Source organism: Eutrigla gurnardus (genome assembly GCF_963514095.1).
Source record: "Eutrigla gurnardus genome assembly, chromosome: 1".
Taxonomy (NCBI): Eukaryota; Metazoa; Chordata; class Actinopteri; order Perciformes; family Triglidae; genus Eutrigla; species Eutrigla gurnardus.
This window is the reverse complement of record NC_139915.1, coordinates 18,947,306-18,975,046: the sequence shown is the minus strand read 5'-3', so window position 1 is coordinate 18,975,046 and position 27,741 is coordinate 18,947,306. Positions and strand designations below refer to the sequence as shown.

General features: G+C 41.7%; 1 protein-coding gene across 3 annotated transcripts in view; it reads left to right on the top strand.

Annotated features, from left to right (window-relative positions):
* Positions 1-27,741, top strand: part of cemip (cell migration inducing hyaluronidase 1) — a 264,056-nt gene that overhangs the window by 133,446 nt on the left and 102,869 nt on the right. For all 3 annotated transcript variants that reach the window (XM_084006631.1, XM_084006632.1, XM_084006633.1), the window contains exons 7-10: positions 11,394-11,464; positions 12,603-12,698; positions 20,856-20,977; positions 25,780-25,927. In XM_084006631.1, the coding sequence (XP_083862757.1) occupies positions 11,394-11,464; positions 12,603-12,698; positions 20,856-20,977; positions 25,780-25,927 (437 nt within the window). The remainder of the gene's footprint in view (positions 1-11,393; positions 11,465-12,602; positions 12,699-20,855; positions 20,978-25,779; positions 25,928-27,741) is intronic.

The following is a 27,741-nucleotide window of genomic DNA, read 5'->3' as shown; positions in this document are numbered from 1 at the left end:
CACAACAAAAACAATGCTTATGATCACAATCAACATTTGGGATTTATAGATGAATCCATATGACACATGTTGATTACACCCTGCTGATGAGCTCACACCATGTCAGGAAAGTAGATGTCTTTTAAGCTGCATTCTCAGCACTATATTCTTTTAAAAATATATATTTTTGAATCATTTAACAGGTGCAATGGGAGACAGTAACATTAAAGGTTCACCTTTTGATATTCACCGTAACCTCACCCCATGTCCCACATACAGTTCTTGCAAAAAGGAAATACATAATAAATAAAAGAAAATTATTACAGTATTACAGTCAAAATAAATAAATACATAAACCCTTCCTGTTAAACGAAGAGAATAATTGACATGCATTAATGTTCGTCAGTGGTGAGTGTTTAGCCATGTAGTTACTCATGGACTATTCTTCTGCCATTGCTTTAACCTTTACAAAGTTTATTCTCTAAGAAATAAGAAATATATTAATTAACTTATATGTGTATTATTCAGGACATAGGTAAAAGTGGTGTTGTACTGCAAAATGGTGCAGCCAAGTACAAAAGCATCACCTGACGAATTTACTGTGTGGAGCCGATCACACCTGCAACCAGTGTTGCCTGCCGTGCAGTCATCTCTTACACATCTCATTGCTTCATTAGTATTCTATTTGCCTTTATTGGAGAGGACAGTGTTAGAGTGAAAAGGGGAGAGAGAGGGGAGTGACACGCAGCATAGGGCCAGTACATGGGGGGGCGACTCTGCTGAGTGAGCTGTCTGGCCCCTTCTCGCAGTTTTTAGACGCATGAAAGTTAAAAGATTATCAATGTTTCAGTGCCACTCGTTAATGTCACACCATTCAGCCAATCAAATGGAGCAAGAGGAAGGTTAAGTTTGCACATTTCATATGACAGGTCATATGGACACAGGACGCAATGTGCTTCACAAATTAAACTAGAAAATTCCCCCACTGGAAATTTTGAAAGGGCCACGGGGGCTACTGCCGGAGAGTATATACATTACGATGAGATTCTTCGAGATTTCAAACGAGACGGAGTTGTTTTAGAGGCAAATACAGAGACTGCTTGCTGAAAAACTGTCCCTGAAAGGAACGCGCATCAGCAGTTTCGCATGAATTTACCTCCAAAATGGCTCCGTCTTGTGACGTTACATTATTATCACATAGCGTGGTGAATGTGCAGGTCACAACTTGTCCACAAAAGCGTTTTGGAGTTGTTGGATTGTGTATTTGATGAGTTTGATAAGTTTGATACATGTCACCGAGCTCAGCTGTCACTCAAGTACTCAGTTCTACTGAGACTCAAGTACTGAGTACTACCAAGTACTACTGAGACTCAAGTACTGAGAACTACTAGGTACTATGTACTGTCAAACAGTTGAGTGCGAAGCATGTCACCGAGCTCAGCTGTCACTCAAGTACTCTGTACTACCGAGTACTATTGATGCTCAAGTACTGAGAACTACTAGGTACTATGTACTATGTACCACAAGGTACTATGTACTAAGATACATGTCACCGAGCTCAGCTGTCACTCAAGTACTACCGAGTACTACCGAGTACTACCGAGTACTACCGAGTACTACTGAGACTCAAGTACTGAGAACTACTAGGTACTATGTATTGTCAAACAGTTGAGTACTCCGCACTACTCAACTTCGCACTCAACTGTTTGCCAGCGCATGTCACCGAGCTCAGCTGTCACTCAAGTACTCTGTACTACCGAGTACTACTGAGGCTCAAGTACTGAGAACTACTAGGTACTATGTCACTGAGCTCAGCTGTCACTCAAGTACTCTGTACTACCGAGTACTACTGAGGCTCAAGTACTGACAACTACAAGGTACTATGTACTGACAAACTGTCACTCAAGTACTACCGAGTACTACCGAGTACTTCTGAGACTCAAGTTCTGAGCACTACAAGGTACATGTCACCGAGCTCAGCTGTCACTCAAGTATTACCGAGTACTACCGAGTACTACCGAGTAGTACTGAGACTCAAGTACTGAGAACTACTAGGTACTATGTACTGTCAAACAGTTGAGTGCGAAGCATGTCACCGAGCTCAGCTGTCACTCAAGTACTCTGTACTACCGAGTACTATTGATGCTCAAGTACTGATTATTTTTTCCTAGTGTCAGAAATGTGGACGCTAGGGCGAGTTAGAAATGCTGCTCATTTCAGGTTTCTTTGAAAATTGTGAGAGACAGGACAAGTTTGTCTACAAAATTGGAAAATATCACGTCTGTAGAGTGAAAATTGTGGCCGGGAGGAGTTTGAAAAGGAAAAAAATCTGAAGTATTTCGAGGAGCCCTCACACTCTAAGCGATGATGTCACCCACTCTAGCCCAGAAGGTTCCGCGCAATACACACCCATTATAATCTCATGATTTCTCACAAAACGATCATGGTCATTGAACAGTGATTGATCAGAAACTCTATGACCTCTTGAAACGTGGATTGACACACCAGGACACAAGACTTGTTTCTACGTTTTAGAGTTTAAATGGAGTTTCTAGGTGAAAGTATGCCTGAGCAGCAGACGTTTGAAAAACAACAATGACTGCTCTTTTTTTTTCGCCTGTCCCATTCATTTCAATGGGACATTTTCGTTGTTTTTTTGCGACTTACGTCGCAAAAATTCGTGTTCGGAACCGCACGTTTTGATATATAATTTGTCCTACAACTCTTAAAGCTGTAGGAGTTTTAGGCAATCGAAATTCGGAGGCAAAATAATAATAAGTAGGAAAAAATCCTATGAATAACAATAGTGCTCGGGGCTTCTGGTTCCTGTGGTAGAGAGCTCCAGAGACCATAATGACTGATGGCACTGGGAGCTTGTAGAATGTATTCTTTCAATAAGGGGAGTGGAGCTCTGCACGTATTGGTCTAGGGGGATTAACCCATTTATCAATCGTATTAAATGACAATTTTGAATTATTAACATTTGTGATACTACTTTGAGAAAAGTAGGCTGTCTATATGTTTTCATTTCTTTGTTATATATACTGAGCAAGTCCTTATACTTGGTAGTACGCCATCACCCTTTCCATATTGCGCCAAAGTGCTTTTTTGGTTTACTAGAATGTAAGTTTCACCTATTATCAGAATTTTCGGATTATTGCTTACCCCAGAGCTGTTGTAGAAGATGGGGAAGATGGTGCGCTTGCCAGGCTAGCTGGATTAGCATCAGTGATGCCCAAGTAGAGGTAAGATCGGGCCTAAAAAATCCAGCCCGACCCGACCCAGGCCCGCGGGATTAAAGCCCGACCCGGCCCGAACCCGAGCAATTAACTTGATTTGCAGGCCCGAGCCCGAACCAAACCCGAAATTTCATATTTTATTTGTGAGGACTCAGAGTACGTCCTTAAGAATCTAGCGCGGCACTTTAAGAGAGAGAGATAGAGAGAGAGAGAGAGAGAGAGAGAGAGAGAGAGAGAGAGAGAGAGAGAGAGAGAGCGCAGAGAGAGAGACGGGGAGAGGGAGAGAGAGAGAGCGCGCAGAGAGAGAGAGCGCGCAGAGAGACAAAGAAGAGCAATAGGTGCGTTTCCATCAGCTGTTTAGATGCGCATCTAGATGTATCGCTTCGGAAAATGATGATGGAAACGCCGTGATTCGCATTAAAATCCCCTGATTCGCACAAAATGAAATACGCTCGCTATGGCCGGGTTTTGGTTGATTCGAATGGGATGGAAACAGCTGTATGCGAATCAAGTGTGACGTAGCGCACTTTCACCCCGACTGCTTCCGGTGTTTGACATTTAAATAGAGACCTCAACCACGCCGAACTGTCGGGACTCTCACCGTCAGAGCTGGCTGAAAAGCCCTCGGACATCGGTCAAACACCGGCCCGCCCAGCCCCACGCGAGTCCACACAGGCGGACTCTCCGTCGAACGCGAAACGCCAAGACGCGCAGCACGCAAACCAGCCGGGAGACAGACAGCTGAACACGGCCGAACTCGGGCCACTTGTGCCCACAAGGCTGTGTGAAAAGCCCATGCACCTCACCCAAGCACCGGCCGGTCCAGCCGGTGTCACCGGCAGGAAGACGACGGAATGTTTACAGGCTGGTTGCCATGCCAACCCGCGGAAAATCTCCCGTGACTTAGAAAACTCGCGCGAATTTGTAGTTTTCACCAAAGTCCGTTCTTTTGATGGAAACACACATGATTCGAATTTCTTTTAATGCGCATTTCCCAGTAATTCGAATCACTTTGGATGGAAACATGGCTAGTGACGGGGTGGATGTCTGTGCTGCGGCTCCTGTCCCGTTTAGTTAAATAGCAATTACAGCGCCCTCTCTGTTTTTTTTCCCCTAATTATTTATTTTATAACAAGTATTCCTCAGTTTAGTATCTTATTCTCCACACATCGTTTATACATTTCTATAAACATATATTAAAAAAAAAAAAAAAAAAAAAAAAAGTCAGCGAGAGAGAAGCCCGGCCCGACCCGACCCGAACGTAATGATTGACATTTTATACCCGACCCGACCCGAAATTCGGGTCGGGTCGGGCTCGGGCTCGGGCTCGGGCTTAAGATCTTACCTCTATGCCCAAGGCCGTAGCCAGGATTTTTCAAATACCGAGGTCAATCCCAACTCAACCCTCAAAACAAAAGTCCTCCTGGCCTGAACTGCCCCCCTGACCCACCCCAAGGTCAAAAACAAAGAAATAAGCACGAATAAAACAGATCAGTGTGGCTAATTACACTTTTATTTTCAGTAATAACTAACATGTTGAACTTCAACGTTCATTTTGTCGTTGATTGAAAAGGAAGAGGTGGAACATCAATGCTGAACATGTGGTTGTATAAACAGTCATGTAATTCTGACGTTAAGTGGATGAACATGAGGTTTTATATTAAACTGTGTGAGAGAGAAGGTTTTAACTTGATTATCATTAATTAACTGGAATGAAAATTCATGTCTTCAAATTCCTTAACATCTGTATATGGCTGGCCTGGCCTATACTACTGTGTGTGTGTGTGTGTGTGTGTGTGTGTGTGTGTGTGTGTGTGTGTGTGTGTGTGTGTTCATTTCCAGCAGCAATGAAACATAGAGAAACCACTGTTTTGAGTTTCACAAAAATTTGCACAAAAGGAACAAATAGAACACAGAGTGTGTGTGTCTGTGTCTGTGTCTGAGGGGGGGGGGGAGTGGCCCCCTTGGTTTTACATCCCTGCACTGCTCTGCAGTTGCTTATCACCCTGTTTCAATAATTCCCAACCACAAACCAATGAAATAGTGTTAAGTTGGGATATGTTTGGGTATAGTAAATTTAATTAATTGTTGACAGATGTAAATTAGTTGTTAGATATTTTGTATCGGCCTATTCATGTTCCTACGTGTGTGTCATAGACCCTGTTCCCCTGGCCTGTGATTGGTTCAGTAGCCTAGTAGTTGTGATTGTTTGGTCGCTGTCATGGTGATGAAGCCGGCTAGTTAAGAAAGTAAACACTGAAAAGTACGTCTCCGTTTCTCCGTTTGATTGTCCTGTGTACCTGGCTGAGCATCAAGAAGACATACCACCACCACAACGAACCCGAAATTCACAGAAGAATCTTTTATTTTAAATCACATCAAACAGTCGCACCAATCAATTGTAAAGTGTCTGCATGGAGCGGACCTGCTGACAGAATGTGCAGCTGACAGTGACGATTTCCTCATCGCTAAACCTGTGCCACCATCTGATCTGATCCTCCCTCGTTCGTGAGGACGGGTCTCCTGGACATTCTTTGTGCTTTTCCTATCTTCATTTCTAACCGGCTCCTTTTTAGTTTTTTATCGGTGCCTGATCTGGTGGTCGGCATAAAAAAATTCATGTTAAAAACAATATCTTGTGAGAAAAAAATAGACTTGTCGCGAAGACAATGAAATGGAAACATTGTAATAATACCTGCGACCACGCTCTATAACAGCTGTAAAAGCTGTACCGATATACTTATTTTCCCTTGGTTATGGAAGAAAAAAAAAGTAAACTTTTAAAAATTGGAAAGTGAAATCAGTGAAAAAAAAATGCAGAGGACATGACCTCGGTGTCCTCAATGGTAGCTACGGCCTTGGTGATGCCCGGTTACTACTTAACCACTTCCTTACTGTTTTAATTGCGGTAGATGTGGTAGAAGCGCACAACAAAAGGATGATATTAGTGTTTTTTAATGAGTTGGAACTATATACCTTTTGGATTTTGTATCTTTTATGGTCATCAAGAGCTCCACGTCTGCTTGGATGTTGCTCTGCTGTTGGACCCTAAAAAATATGTTCCAACATGCCACCATACCAGCATACCACCATGCCGCCATGCCACCATACCACAATACCGCCATGCCACCATACCACGATACCGCCATGCTACCATACCACGATACCGCCATACCACCATACAACGATACCGCCTGCCACCATACCACGATACCGCCATGCCACCATACCATGATACCATGATACCACCATGCCACCATACGACGATACCGCCATGCCAGCATACCACAATTCTACCATGCCACCATACCACCATGCCACCATTCGACGATACCGCCATGCCAGCATACCACCATACTACCATGCCACCATACCACGATACCACCATGCCACCATACTACCAAATCACCATACTACCATGCCACTAGGCTTGGGCACATTTTGAAACCGGTCTGATACAAAGAACCGGTGATACCGACATACACTTGCCATAGCAGAACCTCCCGAGTGATAAATTCGGTTTTTTACACAGCAGATTGCACCGTAATCATGGAAAGGAGAGTCAAAAATATGCTGCAATCGTACCGTTTATAAATAACTTTGCTTTACAGTGTAACAACACAATGGTGTCTCTTTTTACAAAATATCCCGCTTTGCGGAACCAGAGAGACGGTACGGCGCCGCAGGCAATGTGACATATTCAATGAGCGTCAGAATTCCGATTAGCTCGAGGCTTCAAAACAACTGTGAAAGGTGAACTTTTGCTCGTCTTGCATATTTATATGACTCTTCAAACACAAGTAAAGTTGCTGTGCATAATATACATGTTGCTGCATACATCGGCAGGCTCGTACGAGCAACTACCGACTTTTTATCTTCTTCGGATCTACGTTCACAGCTCGTTAAATGCTCCGGTAGTGCGTTGCCTAATAACACGTCTTCAAAACGTCGATGTAAACAGATCCGCTGTCATCAGTGTAAAAATGGTTGGTTATGAATATGATGATATTGTGGTGATGAATGTTCATTTTGTGAAAGAAATGGGATATACCTGCAGTCTATCACCCGATGTTTGTATCCTATGCACATGTGTGCTATGTGTGACCATTAGACTGTACCAACGGCATCACTGAGTGCTCTCTCATGCTTTCACGCAGTCACTACATCCAATTCCTTTATTAAAAGTAATGTTGAAGAAGATTCAGAATTAATACATCTATTGTAGTTGAAGTGTTTATTTAATGAAAATAAAACAACACAAAACATATCAGCAGGCCTACAAAAAAAGATCAACCAACTGTCCCAAACAAAAAGGTCAGAGCAGGTTCTCCTGCATCGGTCACTTCATTCTCTTTTCCTCCTCTCTCTTTCTTTATTTCCTCTTACTATCCTCCTCTCTCTTTCTCCTCCCTCTCTTTGACCTCCTGTTCCTCCTCTCATCACTGCCTGTCTCACCGCTACCTGTAAATTACATGTACAATTTGGATTATTGGAGAATTATGCCCTGGGTACCACCATGCCACCATACTACCAAGCCACCATGCCACCATACCATAGGAAAACAATGGTTGAGAGGGTGACACGTCTCACTGGAATCAGTCTCAAATAAAAGATTCATGGGAGCTAGCAGCCACTGCATCTGCTATGATTGAAATCGTAATTAAATTTAAGTTTAATTAGCAATTTGTCATGGACACCTTTCAGACCAAGTCGAATGTAAAGGCAGGTGTGGTGACACTCTACCCCGTACCGATCACCACACTACACACCACACTACACGCAGCAGCCTCCACATGTCACTGGAAAGGTTCTATGTTCTAAGTGATGAGTTCAGTTTCAGTGAACCAGACCATTCTAGCTTCAACATCTAGGTTCAAGGTTCAATTTATTGTCATTGCAAAACAGGCTTGCACAACACAATCCATTTTGCAGTTCCATTGTTACACAATAAAAAGACACAACATGAACTCTGTTCTGTGGTGAAGGGTGGAGGATGGATTTAGGAGTCTTTCAGCTGCTCGTCAGCTGATACTTGTGTATCTCTTCCCAGAATGCAGCAGGGTGAACAGAATATCTTTGGACTCGTGTTACCTCCATCACTGATGCTGGTCGATGGATCCAGTGATGTTCTGGTGGTTTGGAGTGTCCTCCTCTACTGTCCATGCTTTCTCTTGCTCCTCTGGAAACTCCACTATTAAGACTCATTATGGATTGCTGTAGCCGCCACTTTTGTATGTATTTTAGTGATGCTGTATCTGCAGAAAGTGTTAGTGTAAAGGTTGGGCCTGTCTGTGAGTGTGTGTCTGTCTGTTTAGGTGTGTCTGTGTGTGTGTGTTGGTATGTCAGGAATGCATGGGAAATGGAAAGTAAATCATGCCAGGATAACAAATCCCCCCCGGAGATGTCTCAAAGATTCAGACACATCAGCTATCGGCTATCCAAGTAGATAACACTGTGGAGACTTGCACAGACACAAGACTGAGCTCTTCTGTTTGTCAGAAATAAAGAATGTTGGATAAGCCACTTTCCACAGTAAACATTATGACAGAGACCTTGTTGTGGACCAAGAGGAGATGCTGGTGAATCTTGGCAATGTAGGCTGTGTGGTTAGCAAGCGAGCCAAGCAGAGGACACCGCAGGAAACATTGAGGCGTTTTCATAGACGATGTCAGGACGGAGTGTTAGCCAACATTCCCCACCCCTCTTTGCCCCGTGGTTGTGTGTGCTGGAGGACAGGGCGAATGGATGGGAGCGACAGTTGGATTCCTGCCTAATGACGCGTGTCGCCTTCTCGCCACACTGTTGCCAAACAGGCCAACACGGGTGTCATTAGGAGACAGAGGCTGTGTAATTTGTGGAGGACCCAGAGAAAATTTAATCGGCTGAAATTTATGAGACAGTGTAAATGCTGCAATACATTCTCGGCTATGTCATTTGCATATGTTTACTACAGCTGGCAGCACAGATAATTACAGTTATACATATACACCTCCAAATATCCAACAACATATCATGTTTGGTGCTTTGTGTGATAGGGATGTGATGTGTGTGGTTCACACCTGGGAGTCTGAACCTGCATTTGCATTTTTGTTCCATTATATACATTTTTCTATTTTTTTATGTGGATTTTGCCAGGTTATCCAGATGAGTTACAAGCTTTTAATCAGGCAACAACCTCCGATTCTGAACAGTGAATCCAAATCTGAAGTGCCTTTAACTTGCATTCTCTCTACATGCCATCAGGGGGTGACTCCCCTGGCTGCAAAAAGAAGTCAGATTGTATTGAAGTCTATGAAAAAATGGTCTTAATTCTCTCGTGATTTATTATCTCAGTAAACATTGTAAACATGAGTTTATGGTCTCAATGACTAGTTTCAACTCTTCTTCAATCCAGCATGATGTTCATTTAGTACATTCTGGTCCATTTAGAGTCCAACAGACCAGAAAGCAGGGGATGGTTTAAAGCTTCAGAACCATAGTCCATAAACCAATGGGTGACCTCACCATGACTGGGTACATGTCTCATTTAGTCTAAGTGGTAAACGTAAAACTTAGCAGCATCTACATGTCTGCTTGTTTCATGTTCGTACCTCAGAATCCATATTCCAAAGACTCAAGTTCTACAGAGTTCAGACAGGAACACAATGGTGTTTCAGTTGAACTGGTGACTGTGTTAATGGTGATTCTCAGCTCATAGTCACTTCAGTAAATGGTTGGTGTAGATAACAAACACAGATGTATTTAACTTACATTGAAGGCTTTTATGAGGACACCTCCATGTTCTGTTTTCAACAGCTGAAAGCCACCAGTTAACACGGTCACCGGTTAAACCTGAACACCAGTGGTGGCGTCTATAAACGTGTTGACTACCACTGGACTGTTTGTAAAAGTCAACTAAGTCAAAGTTCTTATGTTCAGGGGTGTATTCCAGAAAGCAGGTTTAACTCTGAATCTAACCTGAACTCTGAGTCGATCAGAATTGGCCATCTCAGAGTTTTGGGTTCCAGAACAGCTGTTCTGAATTAGTTCATTAAACTCTGAGTATGTAAACTCTGAGTTACGCTTGCCAACTCTACAAAGCCATCATCAATGGAGCTCCTATACTACGATTCACTATGGCAACCGGGAGAGAGTTATTAGATATTACTGAGTGTTTATGTAGAAAACTCATAGCTCATCCTTAGAAAGTGGAGGAACGTAACTGCAGCAAATTAGAGATAGTTGGTGTGGCAGACAATCACTGCCCGACTTAATGCGTATAACTGGATGAACCAGTCAATAGATCTGAAACTTGATAAGATTGAATTACATAGTGTGACACTGTGGTGTAATGTTTAGCAACACTGACTGCTGTGCAGGTGACAGCGGTACAATTCCTGTAGTGCACGAGTAAAAGTAGTGAAATGTGAAGGTGTAATCCCGCAGGCACAACACAGAAATGTCCTTAAACTTTAAAGAAAACTCCTGTTTGCGAAAAATCTCTGCAAAGAATCTGGTCGCAGATTATATCCAAGTATCCCTCTTCTCAGGATTAACAAACCCAGAATTTTAGCAAAACCTGCTTTCTGGAATACAGCCCTGGCAATCATCTAGTGACTCGTAACTTCTCGCTGGTGTGACGTTACACAACAAATACATGAATATATATGGACACCAAATATTCATATAAAATAGACGGTCTATTTGTTTAGGTTCATTCACCGTCTTTGGATTAACATACGTATCTAACTGTAAAAGGATCTAGAGAGTATGATGAAGTCCTGCTCCACATAAAAAGTCCACATCTTGAGATAACTTAAGAATGATTTGATGTTATGTAAATACATTGAATTGTATTGCAAGTGAATTTGTCGCATGTCCAAATTGCACCAAATTCGACTCCACTTCTTTTGTGGTGCAGAATAATACTTCCAAAAGACATATATGATTTGAAATTTGAGCTGAGCAACAAAAAAAATAATTGAAATGTGCGTCACTGTACATGAATCAGTAGATTTCTATTTACACAAAGTGCAGTGAGACTGTTGTTCGATCTGCTCTTATTTTCCCAGTTCTGGCTTCATTTTGAAATCTCTTTTGTTCCTATCCCTTCTTTCTTCTTCCTCCCTTCTCTGCCTTTCCCAATCTCCTCTCTCTTCTCCTCACCTATTCTCTCCTCTCGTTTTCATTTTTCAGGCATCCCTGGACATTTATTGTGACAAAAGGACACTCTTCTTCTGCAGTGGAGGGTCACGCTATCTATCAAGGTAGGAAACAACTTGTACGTTTTGCTACCAACCTGGGGCCCGTTTCACAAAGCAGGTTCAACAAACTCTGAACCTAACCCTGAACTCTGAGTTGACCAACTCTGAGATGGGCAACTCTGTAAACTCAGAGTTCCGCGCGTGCCTGCCGACTCTATAAAGCCAAATAAATAAATCAATGGAGCTCCGATACTACGATTCACTGAGTGTTTATGTAGAAAACAAGCTCATCCTGAGAAAGCGGAGCAACGTAACTGCAGCAAAGTAGCGATAGTTGGCGTGGCAGACAATTACTGCCCGATCTAATGTGTATAACTGAATGAAACAGTCTATTGATCTAAAGGTAATAAGTCTTTATTTTTGGCCTTGCAGAGCAACACTGTGGTGTAATGGTTAGCAACGCCACCCACGGTGCAGGTGACAGGGGTTCAACTCCCGTAGTTCATAAAGTAGCGCATCAAATATGTTATCATTTTCATTCAGTGTAATCCCCCCAGGCACAGAAAGAAAGTGGTGTCAGTTGAAAATTAAGCATAAGAATATTGCGCAAATACGGAGACTAAGGCATATGATTTTAATCATATTTCACATATTAAACAGTAAATATAAACAGGTATTTCAACACAGAAATGTACCTAAACATTTCATAAATCTCCCGTTCTCCCGCAACCGAATCTGGTTGCGGATTATGTCCGCGATATGAAATGTTGAAAATGTCGGAGAATATTGTTTAGATAATATCTAATGTGATTGGAAGGAAAGGTAGGCTAATCAAAATTCTCTCCCGACGCAAAGCTGCTAGAATCACTTTTATTTCCATATCGATTAGGTTGACGATGAAAGGACTGCACATTTTTTCAGAGTTGGTTCAGATTCTGGAAAAAGGCGGAGACATGTAGGGAGAAACTCACGGTTTGTTGAAGCAAACCTGCTAGCGAGCAGGTTAGGTTCACGGAGTATGTTACCCAAGTAACTGACTCAGATTTTTGCTGAACTGGTTTTGTAAAACCGAAAAACCAGAGTTTCCCTCATCTCAGGGTTAACTAACTCAAGGTTTTCACTAAACCTGCTTTGTGAAACGGACCCCTGATCTTATGTAGGAAACGATCACGTGTTATAATTGATATGTGTGTCTTGTCAGGGACCAAGGCCTCCTCAGAGGCCCGCAGCTCTCGCGTTTTTCAGTCCAGTTACGGGGAGCGTTTCACCATCACCACCAGCAGTCAATGGGTGCAAGGTACCTACCTACACACACACACACACACACAAATGTCAAGGTTATGCCATCCTCCTTTCGATTAAATGAGGGGTTTTGACTTTCAGGGCCACAGTTAAATTGCTTTTGTGCCTATTTTCCAGATAACGATGTGACACAAACACGTGCTGTATTTAATAAAAAAACAGTGTTTCAGTGGCAGCGGCATCTGTCTCATCATTATTTGTGCAATTAAAGGGGGGATTGTGTGAAGAATTTTCTGAAGGCTGAACGAACTAAAAGCAATAAATGATGCTCATTTGATGCTCCTATGGACGCTGCAGGCTTAAGATCTGCTCTCTGCAGACGATGGAGTTGTCAGCAAGAAAGGAGGTTCAAGCATTTCAGGGTCTTGTTCACTGGTGCGGGTTAAGAGGAGGGATGGGCATGTGGGGCAGTCACCCACACCTGTACCACGTCACCATGCTGCAAACCCATCATCAAACAACAAACACCATTTACATTCAGCATTGAGGGCTGATGTGACCTACGACAGCGACGTCTGTCATTTTAACCAGTATTTCTTATCATCATTATTTTTAATAATTTATTTTATTAATAAACTATCCTCCTCTGTAGCTTATTCAGTGTATCTTTTTCTTTGATCACCGTGTCCTCCATGATGGAGAGACGGAGTAGAGCTGACAGATAGGTGGCGGGTTTTACAGTGATTTTGGTGCATGTTGGACCATTTAAACCAAACGGTGTTCAAACCCATATCACACATTTTCAGAGGTTGTGAGGAGCTCACAACACTCAGAGCTCAATCATCTTATTACATTTTTCCTGAGCTATACTTGACCAGCTCTGGTGATCTCATCAACCAATCATTTCTCATCAATATGTCTGCCTCGGCCTGTGCAGTGGTGTAGTGTGGCATGGTCACCTCACAGCAAGAGGGTCCGAGTTTGATTCCCGGTTTGGGCTCGGGTTCCTTCTGTGTGGAGTTTGCATGTTCTTCCCGTGTGAGCGTGGGTTCTCTCCGGGTTCTCCGGCTTCCTCCCACAGTCCAAAGACATGCAGGATGGGGACCTGTCAGTCTCTACATGTCAGCCCTGTGATAGACTGGTTACCTGTCTGTCTCTACATGTCAGCCCTGTGATAGACTGTTTACCTGTCTGTCTCTACATGTCAGTCATTTGATAGACTGGTTACCTGTCTGTCTCTACATATCAGCCCTGTGATAGACTGGTTACCTGTCCAGGGTGTACCCTGCCTTCGTCCAATATCAGCTGGGATCGGCTCCAGCCCCCCGGGACCCTGAATACAGGATAAGCGGTAGACGATGGATGGATGGATGTCTGCCTCGTTGCCAGCCATCTGCTATGCTGCTGTTATTGACCCCTCCTTTATCACCAGCTCAAGCTGATTCCAATTAAATGCTTCTCATCTCCCATCAGATAGCAGCAGATATTTTAATAAAGCTGCCAGATGTGCAGGCATGCAGATATTCCCTCGGTGGAAAAGTGTGTGTGTGTGTGTGTGTGTGTGTGTGGGTGAAGCCATGTGTCCTAAAGTTTAAATTCCCATACAAGGAAACTGCATCGTGATCGAGACAAAGGTCTTTTGTTGCTTATAGATGATATGAATATGTTATGTCACGAGCATCCTGGCGATTCACAATAATAAAACTGCTTAAAACTTTAAACTAGCACTTAAACACAATGTCATCACTGTAAATGTTAAGAAATATACTTTATTCAGCACAGATAAGACACACATCTGATCCCTTTTAGTGAAAAACAATCAAATAATTTGAACTTAGATCATGAATCATAAAGTCTCTGAGCACATATCTGCACATGGATAGATGCATAAATACATCATATAATACAATTATTTTTGTATCCTGTATATTTTAAATCAGGTTCTATCAAGCAAACTCGAGTCACTTGTGATATTTATGACTACATTTATGACTAACTAATTGTTGTCTTTTTTTTATTATTGAAATCCACGTTGAAATTCTTTATCGTCCCATCCTTGCTGATCTGCTTTTGATGTATCATATTTACATTTACATTTAGGTCATTTAGCAGACGCTTTTGTCCAAAGCGACTTACAATAAGTACATTTGTCAAAAGAAGGAAACAAAGAAACCACAACGTATCATTGCCGATAAAGTAAGAGCTAAAAATAGAACAAGTGTTAGGTCCTCATCTGAGTAAAGTAGTACTTCATGAGCAACAGTGCTACGATCAGAGTGCTATAGGTAAGTTTTTTTTTTTTTTTTTTTTGGGGTGTTAGTGGGTCATGCTATGTAGAGTCGAGGTGAAGTCTGAACAGGTGAGTCTTGAGCCTTTTTCGGAAGATGGCAAATGACTCTGCTGTCCTGCCATTGGTCGGGAGTTCATTCCACCACTGAGGCGACCGAACAGAGAAGAGTCTGGACTTTGCTGAGCGACATTTGTTTGATTTCAGCGATGGTGGTACCAGCCGGCCAGCTGAAGTAGAGGAGCGAAGTGCTTGCTTCGGGGCATGAGGTTTGACCAGTGTTTGAAGGTAGACAGGTGCCGTTCCATTGATGGCCCTGAAGGCCAGTGTCATCGTCTTGAATTGGATGCGATGCCAGTGGAGGTCACGGAGGAGGGGGGTCACATGGGAGAATTTGGGTAGATTGAAGATAAGGCGTGCTGCAGCGTTCTGGATACGCAATGGTTTAATCTTCCTGCTTCCTGCTTCCTGTATCCTGTATCCCACCTTGTTGGTGCTCCTGCTCCTGCTCTTGTTATTTTTAAAGAATTGTTTTAATCTAACTCAAGAACCCGAAGATTTTTTAACAACCTGAGATAAGACTCTATAATTTATGATACATCGAGTGAAAAGTGGTGGATGATCTTTTCACGCAGTGATTTTTGGTGGATTCCTTCTCGGCCTACTACACCTGCTGAATCTCAAGCCTGTGTTGAGGACCTCCTAATAAGGAATCTCTTCACATCATGCCACCTAAGGCCCAAAACAATGGAGAGGAGGCTGTGTCACTTTCCCAGGTACGAGACTTATTGAATCAGCAAAAGGACTGGTTTATGCAACTTTTACAGCAGCAGGAAGTAATTTCAAGACCGTTGTGGATATACTGGTGAATAATGTGAACAAACGGATTGACCAACTGACCAAAGAGACACAAGAACTGAAATGCAGCCTGCAATTTTCTCAGAGAGAGATTGAAGATCTAATAAAGAACAATGAGAGGATTGAGTCGGAGAGTAAATCTGCTCGCACTGACATCAAGACAATGTGTGAGTCTATGATAAAAATAACTGATAAAGCTGACTATTTGGAGGGTCAATCAAAAAGGAATAACATTGTTGTGGATGGTATTTCAGAGTCACAAAATGAGAGCTGGAAGGAGACAGAGGATAAAGTCAGGAGTGTGATCACTGAGAAACTTCATCTGGACTGCAGTCGGATGGAGATTGAACGTGCACATAGGTCTGGTAATCCATCTGGCTACTCTGGTAAGAGGCCTAGACCTGTTGTGATCAAATTCCTCAGGCACAAAGACAAAATGGCTGTGCTGGGAAAAGCTAAGGAACTGAAAGGAACCAGTATCTATATGAATGAAGATTATTCTGAAGGTGTCAAGCAAAAGCGCAGGGAACTTATCCCTGCCATGAAAGCGGCCAGAGAACGAGGTGGTATAGCCTACATTCGATACGACAGGCTCATTGTCCACCCCCCCCCACCCAGAAGCAAGGGATGGGAGTTAGAGCCTAGTTCTCTGTTCTGCCTGTTTTAGTCTGCTTTAGTTTAGTCTTTTTTTTTCTTGTTTGTTTGTTTTGTTTGTTTTTCTCAGTTCTTCTTCTGCTTACTATGGACTGTACCAAACAATCGACTAGTGATCGTCCTACTATGAACTTACCTAAGGGTTTAATTCTAGCACATTTAAACATCTGTAGTTTGAGGAATAAAACACATGAACTTGAAACATTTTTAAAAATCAACTCTATTCATATCATGGCTGTAACTGAAACACACCTTGATGGTTCATTTGATGATTCTTTAATATCTATCAATGGTTTTTCTGTATTTCGTAGGGACAGAAATTGTTTTGGTGGAGGCATAGCAATTTACATACAAGATCACCTACCAGTCAAGCTTCGATCTGATTTAATGAATGAAAATATTGAAGCTCTGTGGATACAAGTGCATTTGCCACATATCAAACCAATAGTGGTTGGCTGCTGCTATAAGCCTCCGAATACTAACATGGAGTACCTGAATGATATTTGCACAATGATTGACAGAGTGACTGATGAGAACAGAGAAATGTACTTGCTTGGTGATTTTAATGTAAATTGGCTTGCAGACAACTGTCCCATGAAGAAGAGACTACTGCTAATGTCCAGTACTTGCAATTTAACTCAAATAGTGTCTGTGCCTACAAGGATGGTTGTTAGTAAGGAAGGCATTTTATCATCTTCCTGTATTGATCACATATATACCAATGTGCCTAATATATGTTCAATAGCTGTGTCCCTCCCAGTTGGTTGCAGTGACCATAATCTGATAGGGGTATCTAAAAGATCCAAAGTACCTAAAGCCAGAATGAAAATAATCAGTGCTAGGTGTTACAAGCATTTTAGTGAGGATGCCTTCTTGGAAGACATTAAAATGGTTCAGTGGTCTAATGTTAATGATGAATCTGACCCTGACATTGCTTTGAAAATTTTCATGGAATTTTTTGAGAATATAGCTAATAGACACGCACCAGTAAGGAAATTCACAGTAAGGTCTAATGGTGCACCCTGGATTGATAAGGACTTAATTATCTTAATGAAACAAAGGGACCAAGCTAAAAAGGTTTATATAGCCTCTAGCTCAGTGAGTGACAAAAAAGTCTATTGTAATCTACGTAATCAAGTCACTAAGCTGAACAGAGAGAAAAAGAGGGTGTACTATCAACAACAAATAAAGGGGGTCCAACACAATGGTAAAAAGTTGTGGAATGTGTTAAACAATATAATGGGTAGACGGTCTAAGATGAATTCAGCCTACATTGAATCTGATGGAGTGTTTATAACCAAACCATTGGATATGGCCAATTATTTTAATAACTGCTTTGTAGAAAAAGTGAATAAATTAAGATGTAAAATGGATATGGAGTATAATTGTAATTCATGTGCACTAATCGATAACCACATTATGAGAGATAAAAATTGTAAGTTTGAGTTCAAACTGGTGGAAATCGATGAGGTTGAGAAATTGTTATGCTCCATTTCTGCGGATAACTGTGCTGGTACAGACTGCCTTGATGGAAAATTATTAAGAACAGCGGCTATGCACATATCAACAACTGTATGTCATTTATTCAATGCCTGTCTGTCTAGTGGGATCTGTCCAAAGCCTTGGAAAGAAGGTAAAATTATGCCAATAATAGAAGACCCCAAACTCCCTCTGAATGGTCAGAACAGCAGACCAATTACAATCTTATCAATTCTTAGTAAACTGCTTGAGAAGATTGTATCTAAACAGATTCAAGATTACTTTACGACAAATAATTTAATAGAGAATGCTCAACATGGCTATAGAGATGGCCATTCCACATGTACAGCACTAGTTAAGATGACTGATGATTGGCTAATGGGAATTGATAAACGTTTGCTATCATGTGCAGTTTTATTAGATTTTACTTCTGCTTTTGATCTTATAGACCATAAATTGTTGATTGATAAATTGAAATGTTACGGTTTTGGTTCCATGGCTGTCTCTTGGTTTGAGAGTTATGTATCTGACAGAACTCAATGTGTATATTTAAATGGTACGCTATCGAACAGCAAAGGTTTAAGCTGTGGTGTGCCGCAAGGCAGTTGTTTGGGACCACTTCTATTTTCTATTTTTACAAATGATCTCCCTCTTGTGACTCAAAAATCCAGTTTGGTACTGTATGCTGATGACACCACATTATATCATTCTGCATCTACAATAGGAGAACTCCAGTCTGTCCTCTCAAAGGACATAGATGCTGTTTCTGAGTGGGTTATAAGTAATAGACTGGTTTTAAATATCTTAAAAACAAAAAGTATTGTCTTTGGTTCACGTCATAGTCTAGCAAAAAATCCTACACTTAATTTACAGATTTCAGGACAATCAATCAAACAAGATGATAAAGTAAGACTTTTGGGCGTTACCCTTAGTAATACACTTTCGTGGTCTGAACATATCAATCAAATTGTCACTAAGATGGGTAGAAGCATCGCTGCTGTTAGGAAATGTGCTACGTATTTAACACCTGCAATTCGCAGACAGGTAGTACAAACATTGGTGTTGTGTCATCTGGATTATTGTTCAGTTATTTGGGCTTCTGCACCCAAGTCTGAGCTTACAAAATTACAAACAGCTCAAAATAGGGCAGCTAGACTTACTCTTGATTGTTCTTATAGATCGAGTGTGGACCGTATGCATTCTTGTCTTGGATGGCTGAAGGTTATTCATAGGTTATCCAGTAGTTTATTGTTATTTATTCGAAACATTATTCATAATAAGTATCCTACAGATCTTTTTAATCAGATTGGTTATAATGCTGATGTTCACCACTACAGTACCAGAGCTTCAACTCAAGGTCTACTTGCATTACCACGACCAAGAACTAATTCAATGAAAAGCACAGTTGTATATAGAGGCATTTCGTTATGGAATACTCTTCATTTAAGTATTAGGACCATTCCCAGTAAAAAAGCATTTAAGAAACATGTAAAGTCACTTTTTAGACTTAAGAGTTAATCTTTCATGTTATCATTTTGAGAACTTTCTCTTTCTTTCCCTTTTTCTTTCTTTTTATTGTAACTGGATCTGTGTATGTTTTGTAACTTGATCTGTGTATTGTTATTTTATTTTATTATTTTGATAACTATCTTTTTCTTTTCCTTTATCCTTTCTTTTTATTGTAACTGGATCTGTGTATGTTTTGTAACTTGATCTGTGTATTGTTATTTTATTTTATTATTTTGAGAACTATCTTTTTCTTTTCCTTTATCCTTTCTTTTTATTGTAACTGGATCTGTGTATGTTTTGTAACTGGATCTGTGTATTATTATTTTATTTTGTACTTTTGAAAAGGACCCCAGGAAGACTAGCCTGGCGTTCGTTCGTCGGCTAATGGGGATCCTCAATAAACAATAAACAATAATCGCAGAGGCCGGGAGTCGGGCCAGGAGAGAGTTGCAGTAGTCAAGGCGGGAGATGACCAGTGCTTGGACCAAGAGTTGCGTTGCATCCTTTGTGAGGAACGTCCGAATCCTGCGGATATTGTAGAGGGCAAATCTGCAGGATCGGGCCACAGCAGTGATGTTGGGGGTGCAGGATAGTTGGTCATTGAGGATTACACCCAGGTTCCTCGCAGTTGACGATGGCAATACTGTGATGCCCTCAACGAGGGCAGTCTTTCCCTGGGATGAAGAGGAGTTCGGTTTTATTCAGGTTAAGCTTGAGGTGATGTGCAGTTGTCCAGACAGAGATGTCAGCCAGACAGTTCGAGATGCGAGTTGCAATGTGAGTGTCAGAGGACGGGGGAAAAGAGAGGAACAGCTGGGTGTCATCTGCGTAGCAATGGTAGGAGAATCCATGCGATGTGATAACAGAACCTAGTGATCTGGTGTATAGTGAGAACAAAAGCGGTCCTAATACTGAGCCTTAAGGGGCCCCCGTGTCCAGAGAACACGGTTTGGACATAGAGCCATTCCATGTGACCTGAAAGGTGCGATTTGTCAGGTATGATGTAAACCAGGTGAGAGCAGAGTCAGTTATGCCAAGTTCAGCCAGAGTGGAGAGGAGGATTTCATATCATAAATAATGATAGACTATGGAAGTCATGACTGTCACCCAGAAGTTTGTATCGGGTGAAACCAAATGTCAATGTATTTTAATATTTTAAATGCTGAAACAAACATGGTAATTTAAAGCCAAACTTTTCTAACCATGTGTTTAAATCTGCAGCTGCTAGTTGCATGGGGACATGATGTTGTAAGAGACAGGGTTGCTGTGTGTATCCAGCTTCATCTCCCACTGTGTCGGCCACGCAATTAGACGAGAGAGGCCTTTAGTGTATCTGCTACAAATGCTTTTTGACAGCTGGAATAGACAACGAGTCGAATCGTTGACATGGATTGGTCTAATGTCTACTTACTGTATGTCTCCCAGAGGCCGAGTGGACGGAATGGTTCAACAGGGACGATGAGCGGGGCTCTGGAGACTGGGAGAAAGTTTCCGATCTGCACGATGCGTATCCAGACCGACTGTGTGGCAGCCCACTCGACATCCAGGTAACTCCTTCTTACTGTCGCCAACACACACACACACACACACATCCACACACACCTTACAAAGAAGAGAGCTGCTGCTGGCCAGCGGGCATCATCAGGGAACATTATTATATTATTATATCAGTAACAATATGCACAGTAGTCACAGTGAGAGACAAATAATTAATTTATTCGGTTTAAATTGAACTATGAATTACACATATGATGTATGTTCATTTAAAACCTAAATTTTGTCGTATAGCTGTAAAACTTAAAAAAGAGTTTCCACCAACAGTACCAGGATGTAACGTTACTCACACTGACAACAGGTTTCTCTGTGTGTTGGGTACCAGGATGTAACGTTACTCACACTATCAACAGGTCTCTGTGTGAATTGGGTACTAGGATGTTACATTACTATAACAACTGGTCTCTCTGTGTGTTCAGTACCAGGATGTAACGTTACTCACACTAACAACAGATCTCTCTGTGTGTTGGGTACCAGGATATGAGGGGTTGTCAGGGACATAATTTAGAATTATCTCTCACAAACACATTTGAAATGCTCTTATATACACTACTGAAACACTCTTATATACACTACTGAAACGCTCTCACACACACTACTGAAACGCTAACGCTGTCATACACACTACTGAAGCGCTCTGATACACTACTGAAATTCTCTCACAAACACTACTGAAATGCTCTCTACACACTGAAATGCTCTCACACACACTACTGAAATGCTCTCATACGCACTACTGAAATGCTCTCATACATACAAGTGAAATGCTCTCATACACACTTGTATTCCTTCTGTGTGGAGTTTGCATGTTCTCCTCATGTAAGAGTGGGTTTTCTCCGGGTTCTCCGGCTTCCTCCCACAGTCCAAAGACATGCAGGATGGGGATTGGTTAATTGATGACTCTAAATTGCCCATAGGTGTGAATGTGAAAGTGAATGGTTGTCTGTCTCTACATGTCAGCCCTGTGATAACCTGGTGTCCTGTCCAGGGTGTACTCTGCCTTCACCCAATGTCAGCTGGGATCGGCTCCAGCCCCCCCGCGACCTTGAATACAGAATAAAGCAAACAATGGATGGATGATAAACATTTTTTCAAAGGAACGAACATTCAAAGACAGGACAAGAGAGACAAACAGAGACTTAAACAGGCAGAGAGAGAAACAGACGGACACATCAGAGAGGCAAACAGACTGATAGACAAATAAGAGACAGAAAGTGAGGCACAGAAAGGGATACAGAGCATATGTTCAGCTTAATTGTTCATTTTTTTTTATTAGGGAGTAGTATTACGTCCTTGTTGAAATGGTCATGCTGCTGTGTCCTGACTCTGAAATAAGAATGCAACAATCAAACCACATGAAAACAGCCAGTACAATATAAGTCATACTGCTATAGGAAATACAATACCAAATTGTAGGAAGGTAAGGGTAATACCTAATGGTACCTACGTAAACTGTGTATGTAAGGAAATTAACGACGATATTAAAGAGATTCATAACGATCTAGTCCATTACAATGACAATGTTCATTTTTAGCATTTTTGGTGACTTCTCTGTCCTTTGGCGTAGAATGACGGGAAGTTCGCCAGTATGCTTATAATTCCTCAATGATTATTATGGATGGTTTTAAACTAATGTTGAACACATATCTCATCCTTTTCTTGGATTGGTCAAAATGTGAACATGATTTCCTGCAGAGTTCATGTGACCTCTCTCTGCATGCCAGCAGACCAGGTCGTTAGTTTATGACTCCCAGAGGGGAGGAAGGGGTCTTCAACATGACTTAGGAGCAAATGGTGAGGAAGAGATAAGGTGTTATCCTTTATACTTCAATCTAGGCTCTCTGTCAAACAAAGGTGTTAATCAGTTTCCAGCTGTGTTTAGGTGCCTCAAAGTCTGGTGACTCTAAAGGTCTGGTCCTCCTCGTTTGGGGGTGCGTGGAGAACTTGTAGATGCTCTGATTTAAGGGTTTGTAAATCCTCTAACCGAGCCATAAAGTGGCCACACATTTCCTCCAGGTCGGTCCAGGGACCTGAAGGAGAATGTTTACTCATTTGCTGCGAGGGGACCTTTGTCTGTATATCTTTTAAAGGTGAATAGTTCATCTTTCGTTCGTTGAGAAGTCACATCCGAGAATCGTGGGCTGTGGCCCCTACAAAATACTAACCACCACCCCCTATCAATATTATATCAATAATGGGTAATGGTTATTAATATCAGTTATATTTGACCCATTAATATTCATATTTAGGTCAAATATATATAGAGAGAACAACGTTCGCTGGTTTATTTTGTTAAGTTTATTAATATTGTGTGTCCAAATTGCACTGTAGAGTGACTAGCAAACAAACAACAGTAGCCAGTCACCACAAGGCTAAGCAGGGGAAAACTTTACCTGCCGGCTGTTCAATAAAACAACTCTTCAAAGGAATGCTGGTTTGTGTAAATTTATTGCAGTTAAAAACACGAGCAGTGAAATGTTCCCACAGTCCTAAAAACATTGAGTCAATGCATTTTATTGATATCAAGACACATTCAGTTTTCAATTCACTTCAATTCAAAGGTGCTTTATTGGCATGAAAGTTTAACAACAATTTTGCCAAAGCATCTGTCCAAACATTATAATTATATTATATTATATTATAACACATTGTGTTATAATTTTTCTTTTACTCTGATCGGTGTTGTTGTGAGGCTGGTCAGACTGTGTCTGAGAGACAGTTCACACACCAGGTGAAAAACAGCTGATTTTACTACCTGCTGACATACCACCACGTGACTCACATTCCCGTATGTTACCATAGCAACAACTCTACAAGACTACAAACAATACTAGCTGGCACAACATGAACCTAATTCGACAGTTTACCTATCTGGCAGCCACCAGGTGGAGCTATTCCTCACAACAGGGGCGGAACCGCTGACGTCAGATAGAATAGCGAGCGAGAAAGAGAGAGAGGGAGAGATGGCCAGGCCCAGCCACCAGGTAGAGCTATTTCCCTAGCGTCCGGAGACGGAAACAGCTGGCGTAGGGTACGTATGGGGGCAGTATATGTGTGTGCACATGTGTGTTAGCCGGAACAAAGAGAGAGCAGGGAATGCGCGCGCAGTACACGAAGGTTCAGTAAGCTATTACCATCACACGGGAGCTCGTGAATGAACTGGCGTTCGTTCGGCGGGACCCCGGTCCTTTAACTGATGGTAGATCACTTATTGAGCTTGTGAATGTGGCCGAGGTTAGGACACACACAGTTATTGAAATAAAACACAGTGGCGTGGGTACACAATCAGCATTCAAATACAACAATACAGGAAGCAACGGACTCGGCGGTCCGTGATCAAAACTTAAAACACGTTAACAAGAATTACAAGCATATCCTACACTATCGAATCTATGTCTCTGCCCAGACAAAAGCCTCTTACTTGTGTCGATGCTAATGAGTCCGTCCAATGCGATGGCGGTGCTTCTTGATGCGCCGGCGGCGGCGGGCGATGGTTCGTGAGTCCTCAGCGGTAGCGGGGGATGCGATGAGTCGTAGCAGTTATCCTTCTCGCTGATCAACTTGAATGAAGAAAACAGTTTGTGTTTCTTCTTCGGCAGACAACAATAAAATCGCTTGGCTTGGCGATTTAGTCAGCTGACTTCAGACAAGAGCGGGTCGTAGCAGTTATCCTTCTTGCTGGTAGCTTGGACGAAGGAACCATTTGCGTTCCTCTTCTGCAGGCAAACAAAGAGTCGCGCGGTTGTGGCGATCTTCTCAGGATCCAAAAAGAAAATAAGACGGAAAAGGCGAGTCGCGGAAAAGGGGGAAAACAGTCTCTCGTCCAGCGAGTTTGGGGGAAAGACTGTGGCTTAAGACAAAGGAAACGCTGCAGACGTTAAAAGTTTGCCTCCTGTTGCAGCGGTGTGCTGCGGTGGAGGAGCTCACCCCCTGTTGTAACGTCGTGTCGCGATGGAAGAGAACGTTTTTAAGGTAGCGCCGGTTAATATATGCCACGGCTGCTCCCGGGGACCCCCTGGGGTTCTCGTGGTTGTCAGCCCATAGGAGAGTTAGTGTGACGTCACACTTCGCACCTCGTGAGAAGTAAAGCCAAAATGGAGGTTGTAGTTTTTTATCTCCTTTGTCCCTTTGTTCTGACCGCATGTGAAGGCTTCTGGGCCTCTGTGTAGGCCGCTCTGTGTAGTCCTTGTGAGGTCCCTACAACCAAATTACAAGAAATTACACAAAAATGTATTACACTATCAAACCTGAACTAGTTCCAACCAAAATGATACTGAGCTAACATTCAGTCCTTAACATAAATCAGTTTAATAAGCATTAATTTTTTTTATTTTTACCAATGAAATGTGGGGAACATTTCTCCAAATCCAAAATCAAATCAAAGTTAAAAAATATGAAATATCTAAAAAAAAAAAGACAGAAAATTCCTTCATATTAACATTTACCCATATTTTTACAGACTTTTCACTGGTTCTGTAAATATGGAATCTATTTTACATAGAAAAGCACAGAAAGTCCATTAAACCTTGTCAGAAGATTAAAATAATTAAGGTGAATGCTGCACCAACTCTGTGAGTTTTGTGTCGCAGTGATGGAAATTTTGTGTCCAGACCCAAGTTCTGTCCAGTACTAAGTCACCAGTTCAGCTGCTCTTCATGACAAAAAAAAAATATATTTTTGGTACAAAAACACATATTTTATCCTGAATCTGTCTTTATTCTAAAAATGTTTATGGGACCTACAATACCATTGGTGTAATAATGTTTTTTGTGTCCTTTATCTTTCTCTTGTCCAGGCTGAAACCCATGACGGCATACCAGCCAACCAGACTGGAGATGTGATCCACAAGAATGATAAGGACTATGGCTTCGTCTGCCTTAACAAGGACCAGTCTCATGGCCTCTGTCGCAACTACAGGGTCCGCTTCCTCTGTGGAAAACTGGGTACATGCATGACTTGCTGTCGCTGTGGTTGTGTGTGTTTGTAAGAACAGTATGTGTATAAGTATCTGCATGATGTGACATGTACTTGTGAAAGTACACAAGTCACAAGTGTAGAATGGATAGAGAGCTTAAAGTGATCATCTTTTAAATAGACATACAAACATACTATGACTTGGCCCTCCCTTTACTTAAAAATGCTACGGCCACTTTAATTCACCTCATAGGAAATGAAGACCCCTCCTAATCAGTAAACACAATATGAATCAAGACAATACTTCAACAATCAAAGATCAGGCTTTCCAGTTTAACATCCCCAAATATAACAGGCAAAAGACTGGTATCCATGTATTTATATAAAGATGAAATCATGATTAAGGACTTCACCGTACTCTATTGATAATTTTACAGTTAGATACATATGTTAGTCCAAAGATGGTGAATGAACCTAGACAAATATTTATATACGAATATTTGGTGTCCAGATATATTCATGTATTTGTAACGTCACTCCAGCGAGTACAGAACATCCGACACCAGGGGCCCGTTTCACAAAGCAGGTTCAACAAACTCTGAACTTAACCCTCAACTCTGAGTTTTCAGTTTCAGAACAGCGGTTTTAAATTAGTTCAGTCAACTCTGAGTATGTAAACTCTGAGTTACGCGCGTGCCTACCGACTCTATAAAGCCATCATCAATGGAGCTCCGATACTACGATTCACCATGGCAACGGGGAGAGCGTCATTAGATATTACTGAGTGTTTATGTAGAAAACAAGCTCATCCTGAGAAAGTGGAGCAACGTAACTGCAGCAAAGTAGCGATAGTTAGCGTGGCAGACAATTACTGCCCGATCTAATGTGTATAACTGAATGAAAAAGTCTATTGATCTAAAGGTAATAAGTCTTTATTTTTGGCCTTGCAGAGCAACACTGTGGTGTAATGGTTAACAACACCGCCCACGGCGCAGGCGACAGGGGTTTAACTCTCGTAGTTCACAAAGTAGCTCACTGAATGAATTATCATTTTCATTGGGTGTAATCCCCCCAGGCACAGAAAGAAAGTGGCGTCAATTGGAAATTAAGCATAAGAATATTGCGCAAATACGTTGACTAAGGCATATGATTTTAATCATATTTCACATATTAAACAGTAAATATAAGCAGATATTTCAACACAGAAATGTACTTAAACATTTCATAAATCTCCCGTTCGCAAAACACTACCTCCGCAAAGAATCTGGTTGCGGATTATGTCCGCGATATGAAATGTTGAAAATGTCGGAGAATATTGTTTAGATAATATCTAATGTGATTGGAAGGAAAGGTAATCAAAATTGTCTCCCAACGCAAAGCTGCTAGAATCACTTTTAGAAAAAGGCGGAGACATGTAGGGAGAAACTCACGGTTTGTTGAAGCAAACCTGCTAGCGAGCAGGTTAGGTTCACGGAGTATGTTACCCGGGTAACTGACTCAGATTTATGCTGAACTGGCTTTGTGAAACCGAAAAACCAGAGTTTCCCTCATCTCAGGGTTAACTAACTCAAGGTTTTCACTAAACCTGCTTTGTGAAACGGACCCCAGGACATCAGAGCTTTGACTTTGTTGACTTTTACAAACAGTCCAGTGTTAGCCAACAGATAGACGCCACCACTGGTGTTCAGATTTAACTGGTGACCGTGCTAACTGTTCTCTCTCAGCTGTTGAAATCACCAACAGAACATGGAGGTGTCCACATAAAAGCCTTCAATATATATTTAAAATACATATCTGTTTGTTATCTACACCAGTGGTCACCAACCATTCTTACGTCATACCA